The 22,146-nt window shown below is 40.9% G+C and overlaps 1 protein-coding gene across 3 annotated transcripts in view; it reads left to right on the top strand.

The window, feature by feature from the left end:
- Positions 1–22,146, top strand: part of Corin (corin, serine peptidase) — a 202,088-nt gene that overhangs the window by 74,262 nt on the left and 105,680 nt on the right. For all 3 annotated transcript variants that reach the window (XM_059275966.1, XM_059275965.1, XM_059275964.1), the window contains one exon: positions 6,155–6,339. In XM_059275966.1, coding sequence (XP_059131949.1) covers positions 6,155–6,339 — 185 coding nt within the window. The remainder of the gene's footprint in view (positions 1–6,154; positions 6,340–22,146) is intronic.

The raw sequence follows: 22,146 nt of genomic DNA, 5'->3' as shown, positions 1-22,146 counted from the left end.
GTTGCTTTGTGGCTTTGTGTTATTCCTGCTGACTTAAATCAACTTATCTTTATCTGTTGGTATTTCTTTGGGTTTTTCTGTCCTAAGAGTGAAACCCTAAAGTTGTCAAATAAACAAGACAATCCACCTGTGGATGTTTTATCCATCTTACTGACATTTTTCTATTACGTGGCAAGGATGTCAAGACTGACTATCATGTGTAGACTTTGCAGTTCTTAGGGAGAGGCAGTTTGAAGTGGGGGGTGTAGGGAAGGTTTGCACCCTTGTCCAGCTCACTCAGCTGAGGAGAAGGCTCTGTGGTGATGGTTCTCCTTCCACATTTGCTACTGACAGCTTTATTCCTAGTGGTGCCTAAGTCATTCTCTGAGTATTTCACTCATTTATTCAACAGGTACCTGGGTGTCCCTGCTTGTAGACTAGGGAGACAGCTGCAAACAAAATACCCAGGAACCATTGGCCTCATGAGCTTACACTGCATTGGTGGGAGATAAATAAGTCAGCAAATCAGTCTGTAGATGGACAGCTTAATATTGAGACCATTCCTTATTCTGACTCAAGAAGTCCACGACAGTAACTTCCACTTGAATGGAAATTATGCTTACTTCTTCCCCCCATAGGTGGTGACTGATTTTGCTTCCATCTAAATTGTGTTCTTCTGCAGCAGCCCCCCGAGACAAATGCAAACAGCAACCCACAAAACCTGCCATGGGTGCATTTGCTGATTCTAAGTTATATAGACTCCTACCCGATTTTAAGCTAATAATAGTTGAACCATCAACTCACATGCCATCGTGTTTCCTCCATCAACAAGTATTTGTTGAGGCTTCATTGGGTGTTGAGGCCTGCAGCTGTGTGCTGGCTAGTCTTCATTTATTTCTTCATGCCTCTGCTCCAACTCTTCCCTAGACACTGTTTCAGCAATGATCACATTCCTGGCTTCTGTGGTACTCACCCCAGGGGAGCCAGCAGTAGGAAGTCAGATTGCAGGACAGGCATGTTGACTAGTGATCACCTCATGTTCCTCTCGGCCAAGTTGCAGAGACTGAGTACATCGTTCTATGACAGGCCACAGCTCCTGTGCAGCAGCCTTCCCTCGATGGCTCTCCCTAAGTTGCAGAAATCACCCCTTTCCTTTTTAAACTTAGGTGTCAACAGCTCCTGGCCCCAGACCATTGCACTAACCCTTGCTAGTATTAGGAAACCCTGCCTTCCTCAGTGGTTCTTTCAAATGAATACCATGAAGTGCTCCAACTTTAGTGGGTCATCTTTCCCCTGCTGGAACCATGATTATTACAAATAAAGACAAGGTAATCACAGTCCTGATTGTTAGAGTTCCAGTGGTGAGGGTGTGAAAAAAACAGAAGTCACAATTATGTGTAGCTCAATAATGAAATGTCATCCTATTAGTTTCTATGGTTGGAAGTAAGTCAGTAAGCCAGTACATACTCAAGAGAGGGGCTTTCAGAGGCAGGATCAGTAGAAGGCAGAGACCACAGGTAATGTTTTCAGTTCTCCCTGCTGCAAATCATCCTCCCCTACACCCACAAAAAAAAGAGTTTTAAATCTGAAGTTCTCCTAATATATTTTAAGCGTAGCTTATCAAAAATAGAATTTGACAACTGCAATATGAGATTCTGAACGGAGATATTTAACAATATTTAAATAGGACATTTGTCTCAAAGGCATTGTACTACTGTTAGTTTCTTGCTTTTTCTAAGTATAGTTATATGAAATGATTGCTTTTGGGGAACCCAAGGAAAAGCACCTGCATAGGACCTGGTGGTAGTGGTGGGCATAACCAAGAGGCTTCCCCATCTGTGAACTGCAACAGCGACCCGTGGGAGCCATAGTGGCAAGAACGTTACGGGGGTAACCAATTGTTGTATGCGTGGATTTGAGGCCTGCTCAACAGGAGGAAACATGTGACTCAAATTGTAAATCTGGCCTAGAACCCTGGGTTAGGGATCTCCTAGGCCCTGGGGTGAGCCTACTACTATTATTCTTTCCAATGGACAAATTATCGAACTGCTCTCTAACTTTGTATCTCCATACCCATCACTTGGTCAGCTCTTGGACTTCATCAGAGAAGTCTCTTTGTGCATTTGATGGTGGCTAAGGCAGATGGTGGCCGGTCAACACGTAGAGAAGAGAATCAGTGATTGTGGCCAGCACAGTCACAAATGGACCATCTATTATTCCAGCCAAGGCTCAGGGACCCATCCTGGAAGAAAGGGCAAAAAGATTGTAGGAGTCAGAAGTCAGAGAGGACCAGAGCAAAACAGTTTCTTCTGGACTTGTTGGGATGACTGTAGCATAAAGCCCCAGCAGCTGTGGCTACCTGCCCAAGACCATGCCAGTTGATGTCCCAGCATAGAGTGTGAAGGAGATTCTTGAGATCTCACCTCTGGGCACCTGTGAACAGTTGATATATTTTGGGGATGGAGAGTAAATTTTCCTCGAGAGTTTGGTCTGCAGTAGGTCAAGCACACTCCGGTGGATGCCTCTGAATTCAGGAGTGGATGGACAGCACAAATTGGGCTCAATAGTTTATTAAAAACAAAAGGACACAAAATTAGGGGTTTGGAGGTGATGGTGGATCTGGAAGGCAGCATGGGGAGAAGTGAGGGATGAATTTGGTCAGAATATATTGCATGATGGTGGTGGTTATGCGAAATTCTAAAAGAATTTTTATGAAGTATCTCTAAACAGTAACTTAAATTGAAAAGGAAATGTTTTTAAAAAGAAAAACATGATTTATAACTCTTAAAAGCCTACCGGCCATAAGTTTATTTTGTAGTTCTAGCTTATTTAGTAAATTTACATTTATGACTATCATAAAAATTTTCCAGATAAACATCTAGATATTTTAGATGTATCATAATAAAATTCCCTGGAAATAAATTCAGTAATGAAGTTATAGATTAAATGAAAAATATTTTTGGTAGACTAATTATTTAAAAACATCCTTCCTAGTGAAAATACTACAAGCCCCTTTATCACTGTGTGGTAGCATATTTCCAAATTTATCAAATGTGTCAATGAATAATTGTAGAGGTGCATCAGCACTGTCTGCCTTCACTGGAGTTGATATGCACCAGGGACTGTTTTGCACCACATCAAATGTACTTCACACAGCAATGAAGACCAATCAGCCTTTCTAAAATAGTCGTTCTGATAGCTGAAGTGGACCTTTCCTTGTGCTGAGCACTGCTCTCCAGTTGCCAGCGTGCTGCTGCTTGGATATAGACACTCATATTCCAAAATAGTGTAGCCTGTCTCAACACCCTGTTCCCTGTGATGGAAAGCAAAACACATCCACGCTTCACAGGCAGCTGAATTTCAGGCAAATCAGGAACAAACAGCTCCTCCTTTGCTCACTGTTTGCAAGAGCTCATAGCTATTAATACTCTACCCCCAACTCACATATCCCAGTCCAGCAATGTAAAACTCATGGGTTTCAGTCAGTTACACCTCTTAGGAGACCTATTTGGAAACACTCTAGACAGTTTTTCTAGGCACTAACTTTAGAACAGATGACCTAATGGTATTTTAGTATTTCCAGATCTCCCCAGCACAAGCTTTGAGAAAAATGGCTGTTACTTCTTGCAGTTCAGCAAGGCTGATGGGCTCATCATAGCCTCAGTGCTCCTCTGAGAAACATGCTCTAAAGAGTGAATGTAAATTTACAAAGTGTTCATAATAAGAGAATTATGGGAAATGGTCCAAACTTGAGCTCTTCCAAATCCCCCACCGTTCAAATAGGGAAACTGAGTCTCGGGAATGAATGAACTCTTGGTTCAAGGTCAGATAGTAGCAGAGTATCCATGGGAGGGTCTGGGGTGGGGGACTTAGGAAAATGAGCATGGCAGAGGGTAAGTGTCTCCATGATGATGAGTTAGTTTCCGAGTTAAAGACTTAACTTCAGGACATAAAGAAAGGCTGCTGGGCCCCTGTGTGAAACTTCATCAGCACTGTTGCCCAGGGAGATGCTGAGAAAAAACACAGGATGGTGAAGAGTAAGTGGCCTCAGAACTGAAGAAAGTTCCCACGACCGCTGGGGAGACTTGTCCACTCTTAGTTCTTTCTGTAAATACCTAATGGTGGTTTGAATGAGAATGGCTGCCAGATGCTCATATGCTTGGATACTTCGTCTTCATAGTAGTCCGGCTGGTGGAACTGTTTGGGAAGGATTAAGAAGTATGTGTTGGAGGTGGTGTGTTACTTGGGGTAGGCTTTGAGGTTTCAAAAGCCCTCACCTTTTCCAGTTAGCTCTCTCTGTCTCCTACTTGTGGATCCAAGATGTGAGCTCTCAGCTGTTCCTACCGCCATACCTTTGTTCTTCCATCATGAACGCTAACCCTTTGAAACTGTGAGCCCCAAATTAAATGCTTTCTTTTATATGTTGCTTTGGTCATGTGTTTTATCACAGCAATAGAAACACCAAGACACTAATATATTCCTGAGTGCTCATCAGGACCAATTCATGTTTTACGCTCTCAATGTAACTTGTTCAAATGCAAAACTTCTCTTCCTGTACCTTCACTATCAAATTTAGTTACATATTAATTTAAATAGATTATTTTAAAAGATAATTTTAGTATGACTTTTTAGAGATCAAAAAGATTTTTTTTTATTAGAATGTCATTCGTTTTTGGGGGATGTCTGGTGGTGAAGGCATGTAATACCAGTAGCTTGGTAATTTGATGTAGGATGATCACACGTTCAGGGTCTGTTCGGGCTACAGAATGAGTTCAAGGCAAGCCTGGGCAACTTAGTGATATCTTATCTCAAAATAAGAACAGGGAATAGGAAATCTAGGATCAGCAGCATGGGCAATGCCCTGAGTATGACCCCATCACCACCACACAATGTGAACATTGAAAACTCTTCCACTTCTTAGATATAACAAGATCTCTTTTTCAAGGCTCTCAAAGACCATGTGAGATCCAATCTAACCCATGAAGGGCAGGTCCCATCATGTTTCTATAATCTATGGAGCAAATGGGGTATGCTATACAAGGTTTGTTTGATCAAGGAGTATGTAAAGTCCAGTTGTTATACGAGAATAGACATTGTTAGGTGGTGTATAGATCAAGGCCTCAAAGCTCACAGACCTGCTTTCTCTTCTTACCTCTGCCATCATAAAGCCAGTAGTAACAAGTGTGTGACCTCTGAATCTGCTCCAGAATCTTCATGGGCCTGTGCTTCCCAGTAAAGGTTTATTACAGTGATCAAACATTGTATGATTCTGTGATATCAAGACTTGGAATAGTTCTTTTGATGGGACTCACACAAAGTTTCTATTTCTTTCCCAATGTCCTTAAAATCCTTTTGAAATGCCTTTGGCACAGAGACTGGCAAAGATAAAATATACACAGTATAGCTGTGAGCCTGAGAAGGCCACTTGTCTCTGAGAGGAGACCAGTCCATGGCCTTGACAATGCTATAACATCCCCATGGTAAACCTGGGATCTAGGAGTGTTTGGTTACCCCCAAGCAGGATGAGGGCAAGCTCCTGAGGCATTGTTGCTTTTACTATTAACAGACGGTGGCTCAGTCTTTTACTCTATTAACAGATGGTGGCTCAGTCTTTTACTCTGCAGAATACAAAGGAGAAGTCTGATAAATTCTCCTCTTTTTCTTCTTTTTTTAAGTACACAAGATTTCCTGAGTTGCAACTTGTCTGTATGAGGTTTCCATGAAAGCCAGGGAGGCTAAAGAACAGTTTTCTCTATTTGTCTCTAAGAGATAGCTTGGATTTCTCAAAGGGAAGAGAAAAAGTGAGGGTAATAGACTTTTTGACCTGCTTTTGCTCTTTCAAATTGGGGGCCTCTCCTTTTTTTTTTTTTTTTTTTTGTTGACTAGTGTATTTTAACACAAGAATCTTAAGAACAATCATTTGGGAGAAATGCTTCTATAAGAGGTGACTACATTATGTGTTGTGAAACTAGCTTATTCTCCCCAGAATCCATATAATTGGCTGGCGGAAATTGTCACAGGACTGAATATAGAAGTTTAAGTTGCTGACTGTAGGTAATAAACGTAAGTTAATAGCCCACATTAGCTTGCTGCCGGCTAGCTTTAATACCATTATTATTGTCTTGAGAACTGCTCTGTAACGATATTAACCCCATCCCCTTTCCTTTCTGTTTAGGCGTGGCCTCCTGCCCTGTAGATCTTTCTGTGAGGCTGCAAAAGAAGGGTGTGAGTCTGTCCTGGGGATGGTGAACTCCTCCTGGCCGGTTTCCCTGCGATGCTCTCAGTTTAGAGACCACACCGAGAACGACAGCAGTGTCAGCAAGATCTGCTTCTCCTTGCACCAGGAACACGGGAAGCAATGTAAGTGTCTGTGTTTCCTTTCAAGGTTTTTTTATTCAGACATACCACCAGCTCAGCAATGTATACGTAAATAGGCGTACAGTCTAATATGCTTTAAAGAATGAACAGACTCCAGATTAAGAAGCAGGATATTAACAACACCTAGAAATGCCCACAATAGTCTTCTTAATCATCTCACCCTTGCCAAAGAAACCTCTGCCCTGACTCCCATCACCTTAGCTAGCTTTGTTTACTACTGAACTTCATGTAAATAAAATAATTAAATAACATGTGATAGCTTTGTATCTATCTTTCTGCATTGGCTTAACATTGTGCTTGAGCAATGCCTTGTGTTGACTGTGGGTTCCATTCCTTCTCACTGCATGCAGTGCACTGAATACTTCATTGTACAACAATATATTTCTCTAGTCTGCTACTGATGGACATTTGGGTTACCTGTAATTTCAGTGATGATGAAGAACCATGCTGTTACTATTTTTGCACATGTCTTTGGTTGAACATAGTTGTGTGCTTGTTCAGCCAAAATAGTTCTCTAAACTAGTTGTATGGACTTAAACTCCTGGCATCTATGTGTGAAAGGTCAGCTTGTGTCCCTTCCACTCAAGACATTGGCATTTTCAGTCTCTCTCATTTTTACATTTTTGGTGAGAGCATTAAGGCATCTCACTGTGATTTTAAGTTGTTTTTCCCTGAGGAATTTGATCTTATATTTAAAAATGTTTCACTATCCCTTCTGTGGTACAAATATCTGTCCATGTCCCAGTGGGCTCAATTTACAGTTCCATATACAGCATGGATATATCTTTTTTTTTTTTTTTTTTTTGGTTTTTCGAGACAGGGTTTCTCTGTGTAGCTTTGCACCTTACCTGGAACTCACTTGGTAGCCCAGGCTGGCCTCGAACTCACAGAGATCCGCCTGGCTCTGCTTCCCGAGTGCTGGGATTAAAGGTGTGCGCCACCACTGCCTGGCGGATATATCCTATTATGGTTTTGATCTGAAATATTTCTCAAAGACTCATTTGCTAAAGGCTTGTCTGCTGGTCTGTAGCACTGTTGAGAGTCTGGAACGTTTAAGAGGTGGAGCACAGTAGACTGAAGTTGGGTATCTGGCGTCTAGCTCCTGTAGTAGGTATTGGGACTCTGGCTCCTCCTTTCTATTTTTTGCTTCCCTACAACCATGAGATGAATAGCCTCATCTACATGTGCCTTTGCCATTATATTTTACCTCTTAGTAGTCCCAAAGTGATGTGGGTGACCATGGATCGAAACTTCTGAAACTCTGAGGCAAAACAAATCTCTTCTCCATTTAAACTGTTTATCTCAGGCATTTTGAGATTTTACAGTGATGCAAAGCTGACAGATACAGATGGTATTTATTAAGTAGATGTATGGCAAACATATCTGATTATGTTTCCCCATTTTCAAAACTTATGCTTTTTTTGTACATGGAACAGAAGCAGAGAGAGTTTTCTCTTACTTTATTATGTTTTATTAATTATTTGAAATTTTCATATGATATACTTTGATCATATTCACTCCTCCTCTTCCAACTCCTCTCAGATCCACTCGTTTTCCTTGTCTACCCAACTCTGTGTCTTCATTTAAAAAATAATCTATTGAGTCTGATTTCTGCTGCCCATATGCTCTTGGGTGTGGCCATCCATTTGAATGTGGTCAACCTACAAGGTGCTAGATCCTTAAAGAAAATGGACTATACCTCTCCCAGTAGCTCTCAATTGCCAATAGCTCCTCAGCTAGGGATGGGATTTATGCCTACCTCCCTCCTTCATGCTAGGATTTGGCCTGGCTTAAGCTTGCATGGGTCTTGTGTGTATGTCTCACAACCACTGTGAGTCCATATTTGCAATTTCCCTGCTATGTCCAGAAAAAAAATGGTTTTCTTGCAGTCATTTACTGCCTTCGGCTCTCACTGTCTTTCTCCCCTTTCTTCCATAATGATCACTGAGCTTTGGAGGGAGGTACAACATGAATGTTTCATTTAAGACTGAGTACTTAGCACTCTCCTTTTGTCCATGCCTTGACCAGCTGTGAATCTCTGTGTTAATATCCATCAACTGCAAAAAGAAGCTTCTCTGATGAGGGTTGAGAGATGCACTAGTCTATGGGTATAACAATAAATTATCAGGAATAATTTTAGCAAGATGTTCAGTTAGAGAATAATAGTAGCAGGTTCTCTCCTAGGACCTATGACCTGCTTAGCCATAGGTTATTTGTCTCTACCATAGTGCCCGGTATGAGTTTCATATTGTGGAGCAGGCTTTAACTCCAATGAGAAAGTTGTTGGTTACTCCCAAGACGTTTGTGCCACTGTTGCATGTATTTCATTGGGTGTGTCTTCTGGTGGGCATGTCTTTCCAGGACAGTCATTGTTGCGGCTTACAGGGCTCATAGCTGGGTAAGACTGATAATTATTATTCTCCTCTGGTAGCACACATAACACCTTTCATCACTGTGAAAGCTAGCCATTAGGGATGACACTTCCAGGTGAGTATCAGATTGTTTTTTCCCATGTTCTATGACTCAAGTATGTGGTTCAGGAATAGGGTCTTACTGTTTATGGAAGGATCCAGTGGATACTCTTAGTCAGATTTGGGAACTTTGATTTGCAGTTTTATTTTGGGAAAGGGAGGCTTTATTTGGCTCATGTTTTCAAATCAGAGTCCATCATTGAGGGATGTTAGAGCAGAAACTCAAGTAGGAACTTCAACCAGGAACTGAAGTAAAGACCACTGAGGCATGCTGTTTACTGGTTTACTCCACCAGTAAATTGTAGCATGAATCTTACAATGTCTTATTAATAAAAACAAAACCAGAGCCAGGTATTGGGGTGAAAGATCAGAGAAGCAGAACAAGCTACAGCCAACCTCACCTCGCCAATTCCTCAGCTGATCTTGTTTCCTCAGACTGAAAAGCCTCTGAGTTCTCATCCAAATGGATCTTAGCTGAACTGCTGCTAAAAGCCTAAAAGCTTAAAAAAGCCTCTAGTTCCTGGTCCTCATGCCTTATATACTTTTCTGCTTCCTGCCATCACTTCCTGGGATTAAAGACATGTGTCTTTTCCAAGCAAGACATGAGATCTCAAGTGCTGGGATTAAAGGTATCTGTCACCATGCCTGGCTGTTTCCAGTGTGGCCTTGAACTCAGAGATCTGGATAGATCTCTGCCTCTGGCATGCTAGGATTAAAGGTGCGTGTTACCACTGCCTAACCTCTATGTTTAATATAGTGGCTGTTTTGTTCTCTGCCCCCAGATAAGTTTATTGGGGAGTACAATATATCAACTACAGTAAATTTTACTTGCTCAGCTACCTTTCTTCTATAGCCCAGGTTCACCTGCCTAGGAATGGCACTACCCACAGTGGGCTGGGCCCTCTTATATCAACTTGAAATTAAGAAAATATATCACAGACATTGCTGCAGACCAATCTGATCTGGACAGTTCCTTAGTTGATATTTCCTCCCAGATGGCTCTAGGTTGGTGTCATTATTTTTAATTAAAAAAAGTTTTAAAATCAAAATACAATTAAATTATTTTCCCCTTTTTTTTTCTTCTCTTCAACCCCTCCCATGTACCCCCATTACTCTCTTAAGGTCATGGTCTCTGGAATCTTTTACTTTAATTGTGTGTGTGTGTGTGTGTGTGTGTGTGTGTGTGTGTGTGTGTGTTGTGTTCTTAAATATATAAAAACAATATACTTGTTCTGTATAACTTTTTTGATCATAAATGATTTTGTATTTTACCAAGTGCTTTCTTTATGTCTGTTAAGATCTATTGTTTTCTTTGTATTAAGTTATATAGTGATAACTCCATTTTCGTTTAGACATTGGTGATAGTCTCATTCTTGGTAAGACTTACTAGAGACTTATTGATTGTATCTGCCTTTTCAATGAATCTTTTCTGGTTTACTGCATTTTTTTCTATTGTACGATTGATTTATATTTCTTTAATTTATACTTATATTGTGTTATTTCCTTCTTTCTTATTTTTGGCTTTAATTGCCAAGAGCTCAAAGTTGGGTGGATTTTCCAAATGTCTGTCTCTTATTATTTAGCATTCTCTGTCACCATTTCCCTTTCCTCAGCAAGTGACTCCCTGGTAATAAAAGACCTGTTTTGCCCATGTACATGTCTTTCTCTGGAGCAGGGCATTCTTAATTCCTGTGCTTGCTCCTTAGCTTCATAGGGTCGCTTGCTACACAGTATAAAGTTTTCTTTCTAACCACCAGTGGGGCTGCTTAGCTTTGCCTTTGTTTTCTTTCTATTGTTGTGATAAATATCATGACCAAAAACAACTTCCAGAGGAAATGGTTTATCTCTGCTTGCAGTCTGTAGTTCATCTCAAGGGAAGTCAGGAAAGGAATCTGGAAACAGAAGTTGAAGCAGAGACAGTGAAGGAATGCTACTTACTGGATTACTTCCCATGGCTTACTCAGTCTGCTTTCTTATACAACTCAGGACCACCAGCCTAGGAGAGATACTACCCATCGTGAGCTTGGCCTTCCCATATCAACCATTAATTAAGAAAATTTTCACAGTCTTGCCTATAGGCCAATCTAATTTTCTCAATTGAGGTTTCTGTTTCCAGGTAACTCTAGCTTTGGCAAAAGTGGACAATAAAACCAACCAGAATAGTTTTCATGTAAGAATTGCCTTTAACTTTAAATTATCCTTTTCCAAGGTATTGATACTCACCAAAATCTATTCAGGGTTGTAGAGATGGGTCAGTGGTTAAGCTCTTGCCATTCAAGAATGAAGAGTCTAGACCAGCTTCTGGATCTTCACACCCAGAACCCAAGTAAATGCCCAGTGGGAGTGGAGACTGCCTTCTGTTCAAGTCTGAGAAGGCAGAGACAAGAGATCCCCGGATCAAACTGGCTAAGGAGAACTGCTATGTAGTCAGGCTCTGGATTTGGATGAGAGATGCTGCTTCATTTTACAAGGTGGAAGAATAATGATGATGATTCCTAATGTCAACCTCAGGCATCCACAGGCATGAGCACTCACAAGCACATACAGTCACTGTGATGATTTGAAAAGGACTGGTCCTATATATTTGAATGCTTTGTCATTAGTGAGTAGCACTACTTGGCAGGGCTTAGGAGATGTGGCCTTTTTGGAGTAGGTGTGGCCTTGCTGGAGGAAGTACATCACTGGGGGATGGGCTTTGGGGTTTCTGAATCCCAAGCCAAGCCTAGTGACATTCTCTCTTCCTGCTGCCTGTGGATCTGGATATAGAACTCTCAGCTCCTTCTCCAGCACCATGTCTGCCTGTGTGTTACAATGCCTTCTGACATGCTGATAATAGACTAAATCTCTGAATCTGTAAGCAAGGCCCAAATAAATGCTTTCCTTTATAAGAGTTTCTGTGGTCATGGTGTTTCTTCACAGCACTAGGACATTGACAAGAATACCCTCACCTGTGCCCACATCCAAACACACACACACACACACACACACACACACACACACACACACACACCACAAAACAAAACCCCTATTTGGTCTGTTTGACTTAGAGTAATTATTTTTTCTGTACTTCTAGAACATTTTGTGAGTTACTCTATTCTAGTTGTTTTCAGCCTTTCTAATGCTGTGACTCTTTAATACAGTTAAATATTACTGTTAAATAAACACAATACTTGTGTTGTGGTGACCCCCAACCGCAAAATTATTTTGTTGCTACTTCTTGACTATAATTTTGCTACTGTTATGAATTATAAATATTTGATCTGCAGGATATCTGATATGTGATTCCCAAAGGGGTCATGACTGAGTCTATTCTCTTTATTTCATTTCTTTGTATAACTTAGATTACCGTAATTCACCTCTGATGAGGGTTTTAGCAATTGGATTATTCCATGATGCTAGGGTATCTGTCTCTACCTTCACTGATGACATTTTTTTTTTAAAAAAAATTATTTATTTTACATCCTGACTGCATCCCCTCTTCCTCTCTCCTCCTTCCCCACCCCCTACAATTCACCCCTCCTCCATATTCACTCAGAAAAGGGCAGGCCCATCAACAAAGCATGGCTGCCATAAGACCAAGCACATTTTTATGTTGATTCTCCTCTGAGTTTTCCAGACCAGTATCACTGTCTGATCACTCCATTTCTTGGACTATTTCTCAGAATAACAATTACAAGTTGGGTTCTCCAGAAATAATCACTAAGAGGAAGTCTGAGATACACTTACATATTAGGATTCAGTCTGTTTGTTGTTGAGAGGAAAGAAATCAGCTTTTGATGGAAGGAAAGATTTGGAATATGATCCAGGCCCATCATAGCTTCAGCCATATTCGAGCGTGCTCTGGAAGGTAATTGGTCTCAGTAAGAAACGGCCCACGCTCAGCCCAAATAGTCAAATCTTTCAACCTTTACCTCAGTCAGCTATTGATGGTGTCCTTTCTGGGAAGAGCTTACCCTTGAGTAGGGCAGCTTTCTACACCATTCTGTGGATGAGCCAATGGTTTGAAGGTCTTGAAAGCTAAGGGCTGTCAGCTGTTGGATAGAGCTACAAGTTCTTTCTTGAAGTAGAGGAACATAGAGTGGGTCCAGGTCACTTGATTTAATGGAAAATTGAGATGACTTTGTTCCATTTTTTTAATAAGACTCCATCTAACTCTGATTTATGTCTGTTCTGAGGTGCATTCCTCCAGAGGATCTAAGCTGGAGAGCCAGAGAGTCACTGTGTTCCTCAGATCCTGGGAGAGGTCCGATTTCAGTTACTTTTATTCTCAGAACAACATAGTTGCTGAAATTTCTACTTACTTTCAGAAGATTTCTGATTGGCTCTTTAGTCTCTTGCTTTTGTGGTAAGTGCCATGAAGAGCCTCCCTCCCAGGCAACAGGCCCCCTTCTGTGTGTCGCTCCTTGCTAGCCAGCCACTGGTTACCAGCCACTTCACTCTTATAGGGCTGGAAAACATTGATGGCTCCTGGGACTCTTGGCAGTGGCCCCGTGTCCAGATTCTCAGTTGTAGCGGCATGGTGAAAACTGGCATATTCATGAGGGGAAAGCATGCATAGAACATGGAGTATTTTTTCTTCTGTTTATTTTTTAGATCGTGTTTTAATTGCATTTCTCCCTTCTCTTTCTACTCTTCGAATCCTCCCACATACCCCTCCCCATTCTCCTTCAAGTTCCTGATCTTCTGTCAGAAGGTGGATCCTCGCTCTGTAGTTACTTTTCTCTGGGATCTTGGCAGCTCATGACCTAATTATCTCCTTAGCTCTCAGTTGCTTTTAAACAGAATTTTCTTGTGTTTTATCTGCTTTTTCTATTTGTTTTTGATGGAGACCCTGACTGCTCACAATTTATTACACTGCGTCCAGAAGGAGAAATCGATCTTATTTCTTTTGAACACATTGTTTTAGTGTGCTATTAATTCCTGACCTCCACTCCCTCACTCCTGCAAAGATGTTGCAATATGCCATCAGAAGGATGAGGGAGTAGATCTGGAAGGGTCACTCAAGTCTTCCTTGCTTCAGCTATGTTTGTTCCTGGTTGGATGGAAACACTTAGTGCGTTTTTAGTGGTCATTTTGAAAATATCACAATTGACATAGGATTTAGGAATCCATAAAAAGTCTGACAGTCAGAATCCACACTATTGGTCAAAAGTAGCTTTTGAAAGTCAAACACGAACACACATCCGTATCCACAATTCAGTAAGTCACCCTGAGATGTCACTGGAAATATCAGTTCTCCACCATCAGGAAATGTTGCAGCACTTCTAATTTTGGAAAAGATTGATTGTTTTTGGGCAAGATGGTGTAACAATTATAATTGGAACCGTGTGCTCAATAGAGTAGTAATTTCTTAAGCACAGCAATCAGAGTCAGAGTTCTTTTTGGTTATACTTATTTTTAATGTAACTTTTTTCTCTGAAAGTGTTTTTTTCTGAACTGTCATCTGTATGATAAAATATTTTTCTAGAAATTTCAATAATTTTTTCTGCCTCATACTTGGTGGGCCAATAGGCTCATCCCCAATATATTTATAATTCTTATGCTTTAGAGAAAACCACTGATACATATGACTTTCATGTATGTATAAGAATATAACTTCTAGTATACCTGTATGCCAACTGAAAAGGGTTCATGTGCTAATAATAATTGTATATCAAGTAGAAAAGCATTTATTATATCATAGAATCATATAGGGGCTTGTTCTCTAAGGATACTTTATAGGCTACCCAGTGCAGTCTCTTTCTCGTGTTTTTTATTCATTGAGCAAGCAGAGTGCCTCTTCTATCCTGACTATCATCCCAGGAACTCTGAAAACGTGCAGTTGATAATGGCAAGCATAGTATTAATCTGTATCCATGCAATGCAGTGCTTCTTAACCCTAGGTGATTTTTCAGAAGCTCCCATTTTTCCCATGGGAATGTTCGTTAATACATGCTGACATTTTTAGATGTTACACCTGAGTAGACAAGAGGATGTATGACTAACTGAGTCCATTATTGAGACCAGCCACCCTAAGTACAGCCCCCCATTTTAATACATGGTGTGATCCAAAATATCAGTGATGCCGAACTGAGAAACTCTAACAGAGGTTTATGTTCTGAAAGGTTTCTTTCTCAAATTCCATCATCATCATCATCATCATCATCATCATCATCATCATCACAACCACCGCCAAAGTATGCTTCATGACACTTAAGGGGAACTAACCGTAGTCTATGACAAATACAAGTAAAAAGAAACAGAAGAATGTCAGTGACTCGTGTCAACAGGTTGATATTCAGAAATTGCAGAGACACGGGATAAGTGACAGGAGAGCAGCATGGAGTCAATTCCATGGATGAGCAATGAGTATTTTAGTAGAAAAGATGTCCTTCTTGGCAAAGAGGAAGGCAACAGGTGTTCCCATGGAGGCAACAGACGCTGTGACGCGGTGCTGATGTTGGGTTCCTGCTTAGCCTCAGACTCCTGTCTCAGTCCCCTCCCCACCACTTGTGAAGTAATTTGGCCCGTGACAGTAGTACCCCCCCTTCTCCTTTATATTTGGTACCTCATTCTCTCTCCACAAAGCACTTTCACAGCTGTTGTTAGCTCCTTTTGCTTCAAGTAAGTCCCTGAGGTATTTTCATCTCCATTTTATAAATTCAGAAATTGAGGGTGAGAAAGGTCATCCAAGGGTTATTTTAAATCCAGCCTCCCACCCCCTCCAACCTCCCACTTTGGCTTCCACCACATAGTCCACCATCCTGGGAGTCAATTAGTAACCCTTGAAGGCTACCCTTTCTCACAAGAACTCTCCAGTGTCTTTCCAGACAGCATTGAGCCAAAGTCTACAACCTGTAATAACTGCTTTTCCCAAGGCATGGTTCTGCGAATTCAATTCATCTCCTCTTAGCCGCCTTTAAATCAGTCATAATTCCTAAGACATTTTGTTCTCATATAGGACACAGAGTTGTCTTATCCTTTCTATTGCTGGGCCCTGCAAAGTAAATAACGTGCTAAAGTGATGATGCTGTGGGAACTGTTCTTCAGAGGTTTCAAAATAAACATTTGTGCGTGTTTCCATAGCCAAGTTGAGGGAACTCAGGGGGGCTATGGTTCAAGGCCCATCAATCATTCTGAGCCTTCCAACTAATCCCTTACTTTACCTTGGTTGTAATCATATATGGAAAGCAGTTTTTAAATAGTGTTTCTGTGAGTCTAAAGAGAGCTCCTGCCATGAACGAGCGCTAGCCATTTATTCTTCCATTTTCCTCCTCCTCTTCCTAGTATTGCGTTTGTCTAGCTCTCGTTGCTGATAGCAACCACTGCATGGCATCAGACTCCCTAATTGCAGTTTCTGGATCTTGGTAAAACACACTCTCTCAATTTCTATTGAATCACAGGTTCATTTCAGAGAGATTAGGCCATACTATTCCTTTGTGATTCTTAGAACCAGTGTTTTGACAGTGATTATAGGCAGTACCATGAAGCTATTAAAAACAAGCCATGCACTTTTCATTACAAATGACCAGCTTTAGATAAAATGTTTTTCCCAGAACCTCAATTCTTTCACATTTGTAACTTTAAATTGTTTATATTTTCAGATTACACAAACAACTTTTCTATACATAGATGTTATCTCTTATTAGAGCCTTGATTTAGCATCCGATGACTTAAAATAGAGCCTTAATGGTTTTGTTTTATTACTGTTGGGACTTGAGAAACCCTTCCAACATCTCTGTCCTCAATTTCATGATGCAGGTAACAAGACTTGACTGTAGAACCATTTCCCCTCTGAGATAAGGTATTTCAGACAACTTTGGAAGGCAGGATGCACTTTGCATGTTCGAAAAGTTTCAGTTCACTGTCCACTCTCTTTGTGCCAGGTGCTTTATTCTAGTTGAGAACATGCCCATTGCTCACGGGGAGATAGATATTTAAGCACAGACTCGGATCTTAGCCAAGGAGGCGAGCTCAAATGGCGTATTTGAGAGAGACATGGGTTAGGGCAGGTTGGGGGTGGGATGGGGGGCTATTCAGTGAAAGAAAGTTGGCCAAAGGAGTAGCTTGTTGGACTTCGATGTGGCTTGATGGTAGAGTCCTTGCCTACTATGCAAGAGACTGTGGACTGCAAATCAGGACAGAAAAGTAAATTATTAAACCAGTTGCTGTAGCAGGCAGCTGGCAGTATATTCAATGGGAAAGTATCAAATACTGTGTACAAGTACACAGCCCTCTAGTCTGAGAGTGAGCGGGACATTTTTCTCTTACACTCTTTGATTGATGGGACTTAGTATAGCCCTCAAGCGCTACTTCTAAGAAGAGAGGTGAGAGACGGGAAAAGGATGTAGGAAGCGAGGCTACATCCTGTGTGGGAGGCTTCTGTCCCTCCAGAACACTTCTCTGACATGGCCCACTCCCCAGCACTCTGCCTACATGCTAGACTCCTTCCTTTGCCCCTACTGATACCGTGATGGTTGATATCCCACAGGGTTGCATTTTCGACCTTTCTTTCTTCTCAAGGCTTTTCCCTTTTCTCCAGGAATTCTCATCCGTGCTCACAGCCACATAAGCACAGACAATGAAAGCCTATTTTATCCATTTCCCTAAGTTTAGATCCACATTCTCCATCTTCACTTCCAAGAAAAGTTTCCCGGTCAGCGTCTCCAAGGCTGTCCATGTCGCCTGCACACCGCACTCCATTCCTCCTTTGCCTTCGAATCCCACTCTTCTCTGTACTGCTGTCTGCTCTCGACTCCCAGAGAGGGCTCCCCCTCCTCTCGCTGCTTAGGTCGCTCTCCTTTCCTGTTTTTCCTCATCATTTCTCTCACCTCTCCACACTGAAAAGCGGACTTCGTTCTTAGGCCCCTTCCCTCTGCTGACTGAATCCAGGCTCATGGCTTTAACTGCGGCTGACACCCGAACAAGCCCAAAGGTGGGTCTCTGCTACACCTCCCTTCTGAATTCTGGACCTGTGTGCATACATGTGTTTTCGCATGCACACATGTACACAAGAACAACACACACACACACACACACACACACACACACACACACACACACACACACACACTCCCTTCTTTTTCTTCCCATGTGAGTTTCTAAAAGCCTCGTCAGCCTGATACTGCCTTTGCCTTTCTCCTCTCATCCCTGATTTTCCCATCTGGGTAAATAATAACTTTGTCTCATTATTGTATCCCCAAACTTGGGTTACTTCTGAATCTCCTTTTTGCCCACACTGATGTATGTGATTAGTCAGCAGACTTCATGGGGTTTTATGTCAAAATACACGTGCAAACCAACCAGTGATCAGTCACTATCTTCACAACCACCACTTGAGGCATGTCATCCTGGCTCATGCCGAGCTGCCCTTCTTATCCTTTATCAGTTCCCATGCTGCCTTCCTAAGCTTCTGTAGATCAGGAGAGAGTCAGAATATAGATCAGGCTGGCCTTAAGCTGCTCCATGAGCCTCCTGAATACTAGGACTGTAAGCATGCCTCACTACAGCCAGCTTGGAAGTTCTTCAAAAGACTAAAATAACAAGAACCGCTCTTGCTGTATGGCTTCTTTTCCTCACCTGTACCTTATAATCCAGGCTCCCAGGAAGCCCATGGAAGAGGTTACGGCCAGCCTGATCTACATTCTGACTCTCACCTGATTCTCCACACAGCAGCAAAAAGGGATCCTTGAGAAGTTCATATTCCTCCTCTGAAGAAATTTTAAACTCTACCCATCTCACTCAGCATTGAGACTACCAGTCCAGACAAACATGGCTCCTCCATCAGACTGCTGTATGACACCATCTGAGGGAAGGACAGTCACGTAGAACTCTGTGTGAGACTAGACCACTGTAGCCTTACACTGCAGACATCCTGCTCTTCATTACATCTGTCTTCTCACTCAATACTTTCATTTTGCACTCTAGGCTCCAACTAGTCTGTTCCATTTGCCCATTCTAGTATTCTGATGTATGTGTATATCTAATTCTGATATATATAGTATCTGTATATATAGTATACTAGTATTCTGATATATATGTATATCTAATTCTGATATATATTATCTGTATATATAGTATAATAGTATTCTGATAATATATATGTATGTATGTATCTATGTATGTATTCTCATTTCTTTGTACCTGTAAGCACGTGTCTATAAGACTGTAACATAGGGCATTCTAGGGAGAGTAGGCAAAGGAAAGGTAAGTAAGAGAAGCCATACAAGTAGCAGTGATTCTTGTTATTTTAGTCATGGATCCATTATTACAAAGAACTTCCAAGCCAGCTGTAGTGAGGCTCATGGAAGAGTTTAAAGCTTCCTGATTTACATAGGATGTCTTGTCTCAAGAAAACCAAACCAAATCTAACCAAACCACAACACCACACTACCACCAACAAAAGAAGGTGTATTAGTCAGGGTTCTCTAGAGTCACAGAATTTATGGAATCTCTCTCTCTCTCTCCATATATATATATATATATATATATATATATATATATATATATATATATATATATGGTATGGCCCAGATTAAAGGTGAGCCTTCCAGCTTCAAGGTCTGGTAAAGGCATGTGTCTTCCCACCTAAAGACCTGGATCAAAGGCATGTTGGTTTTTTTTTGTTTTTTGTTTTTTTTTTGTTTTTTTTTGGGCTCAAGATCCAGATCACAAGTGTGCTCTCCATTGCTGGATGATAGGTCATTCCAGCTATAGTCAAATTGACAACTAAGAATAGCCATCACAGAGGGAAACGTCTGGATTAATTTTTCTGGGATTAGAATTTGACCTTGCTTTGTATTGAAACATACTTTCTTAAACCATGTCACCGCTGACATCTTCTTTTGACCATGGACCACTGGACCTGCTCACTTTGGACCATGCCTGTTCTATGGGAGCCACAGTCCCATTTTGCCTTTGCTGTGCATATGCCCAGCCAGAAAAAACACAGCAAATAAAATCTCATTCTTGTTGAGCTTGGGGACCGCCTGTTCCCTCCGGGCTCAGTCGCTCTTGTTTAGATTGTTGGTGATTAGGAGTCTGCCCTCTACCAAGTGTGGCTCTGCTTGAAGTAGCACGGTGCTTTCTGACACAAAGTGGGAGGATTGCTCTCCTCACTTGTGCCCCTTTGCCACACTGGACAAGTCAGGGAGTCAAGAGCGTGGGTCAAGCCCAGGGTTCCTTATAGAGGACTGTCACGCTTGGTGTGTAGAGACCAAGGGATCTATTGACTCTTGGTTCAGCGTTTTGCTCCAAATCAGAAATTTTATTTGTGATTCATATTCCAATAAAATGTGAGAATTTTAAGTAACAAAGCAAAAATCCCTTTCGATATTAGAATATAATGCAATTCTAAGCCCATTTTGATGCACGTTCCAATTAAAACTCTCCAATAGGAATGTTGCTCTTCATAGTCTAAATGATTCAGACCATCCTCTATTTTAATTTTTAATCTAGCTTCATATCGTTGTCGTCGCTGGTCAACTTAATCCTGTGTAAATCACCTTTATACAACCAGGCGGAAACCCTTTCCATTTTTTCACCTTTCTCATGGGAGGACAGGTTCCTGTCTGGGTGTTTTGGGAGGACAGGTGCACGAAGCTCAAGCAGTCCTTGGAGCTGGGCTACAGTGATGCGGTTGCCTAGTAACTCAGACATCATAGAGCCTGAACTCTTAGCCCTGGGCTCCCCAGTGAAACTGGCACAGGATTAAAAATCAAGTCAAAATCTGTGACTCTCTTCTGAAGTCAAGACTTCATGATACCAAACAGCATTGCCGTCTTCCTGACGGTGACCCCAGCAATCAGAAGGCAACTTGAGGTCTCCATTTTCAGCAACTTGAGCCTATGTTTATTTTGGGTCTAAATCCCCCACACATTTTTAAACAAAATGAGCTAAGTAAGCTCTGAGGCAGGATGGCAATATTCCACAGCTGAGTCTTCCCAAATATTTTACTCATGTTTCCCTAAAAAGATTTTGAAATGTGACACATCTCTTATACAACTTCAAGTTAATATCTAAAAACTCAATGATGATTGTAAATGATGGCAGAGAGTGCGAATTAATGGTATTTTAATAATTGCCATTTTGAAATGAACCTTGTATTACTCTTCTAGATGTGTTGAATGGAACCGAAGTCCCAAAGTGGGTTGGATTTATTTACTATTCAAAAATTATAAGCTCTTCTTGTAACGTTCAGCAAAATTTTACATTGTTACTTTTTGCCTGAATTAATTTCTATTTCTCTTCTCTCACAGAATTTCATTTTGGCTTAGTATCTAGTTAATACTTATCTCTGAAACAACACTATGTAAAAAATAGAAATTAGTGCTTTAAAATTGTTCTCTCTGTTGTGAGACTGAGTATCAATAGTTTCTTTGTGATTAATTTATTATGATACTTTTGATGTAATTATATGTAAATATTTGTAAATAATCACCCTGCTTAAATTTGAGATTCATCAGAAATTCGTATTTTGATATTCTTGTTGTTTGGGAGGTTTTGATTTTTAAAGAACAGGTTTTTGGGGTTGGGGAGATGGCTCAGAGGGTACGTTATTGTTCTTCCAGAGGACCTGAGTTCAGTTTCCAGCATCCTGAGCAGCTCACAGCTGTAGCTCCACCTCCAGGGCACCTAACACCTCCAGCCTCCATACCTGCACTCATGTGTACATATCCACACACAGATACATGCACAAAACACAATTCTTTAAAATAAAATCTGGTTTGTGCAGAGGGTATCAGGAAATTAATACTGTTCATGTTTTCATTTTAGATGTCAATGTTTTTGAAACTTGTTTACACAGTTAAGAACATAGTAATAGAAGATGTCTTATTGTAATGATGGTGTTCAATTGTTTGAGCAACTTTCCTGTTTTATGTCAAAATCACATAGTAATTAAACTGTCGTTGACACACAAAGCTTGTGAGGAGTTTGGTGTATGCCAATAAGGAAACTCATGTTCTCCATTTCTGGAAACATTACCAGGAGTTAGGGGTTTATGTATTATTCTTTCACTTAATGGAACTTTAAAAAACCCTACATACTCTAAAAAAAGTTAGGAAGACTAACATATTAATTTCCGTTCGTCTTTGGCAATATGGTAATTCTTGACAAAGTGTATTGCAAGTTACCATGTGCTTAACAAAATATCGGCGTTGTTAATTTTTTCAATTCAATTTACATTAAATTGACCTAAGTGATAAAAACCATCTTCAGTGGCAAGCTTATTGGTCAGCATTAAGCACTAACAGTGAAAAGCTAACTTAAGTTTTTAATTTTTAAATTTGCATGCAATATGATTCATAGTTTTGTGCACGGGTCTATAGGTTTTTAACAT

This window comes from Peromyscus eremicus, chromosome 10 (genome assembly GCF_949786415.1).
Source record: "Peromyscus eremicus chromosome 10, PerEre_H2_v1, whole genome shotgun sequence".
Taxonomy (NCBI): domain Eukaryota; kingdom Metazoa; phylum Chordata; class Mammalia; order Rodentia; family Cricetidae; genus Peromyscus; species Peromyscus eremicus.
Note: the sequence above shows the minus strand (reverse complement) of the source record. Positions and strands in the feature narration are given on the sequence as shown.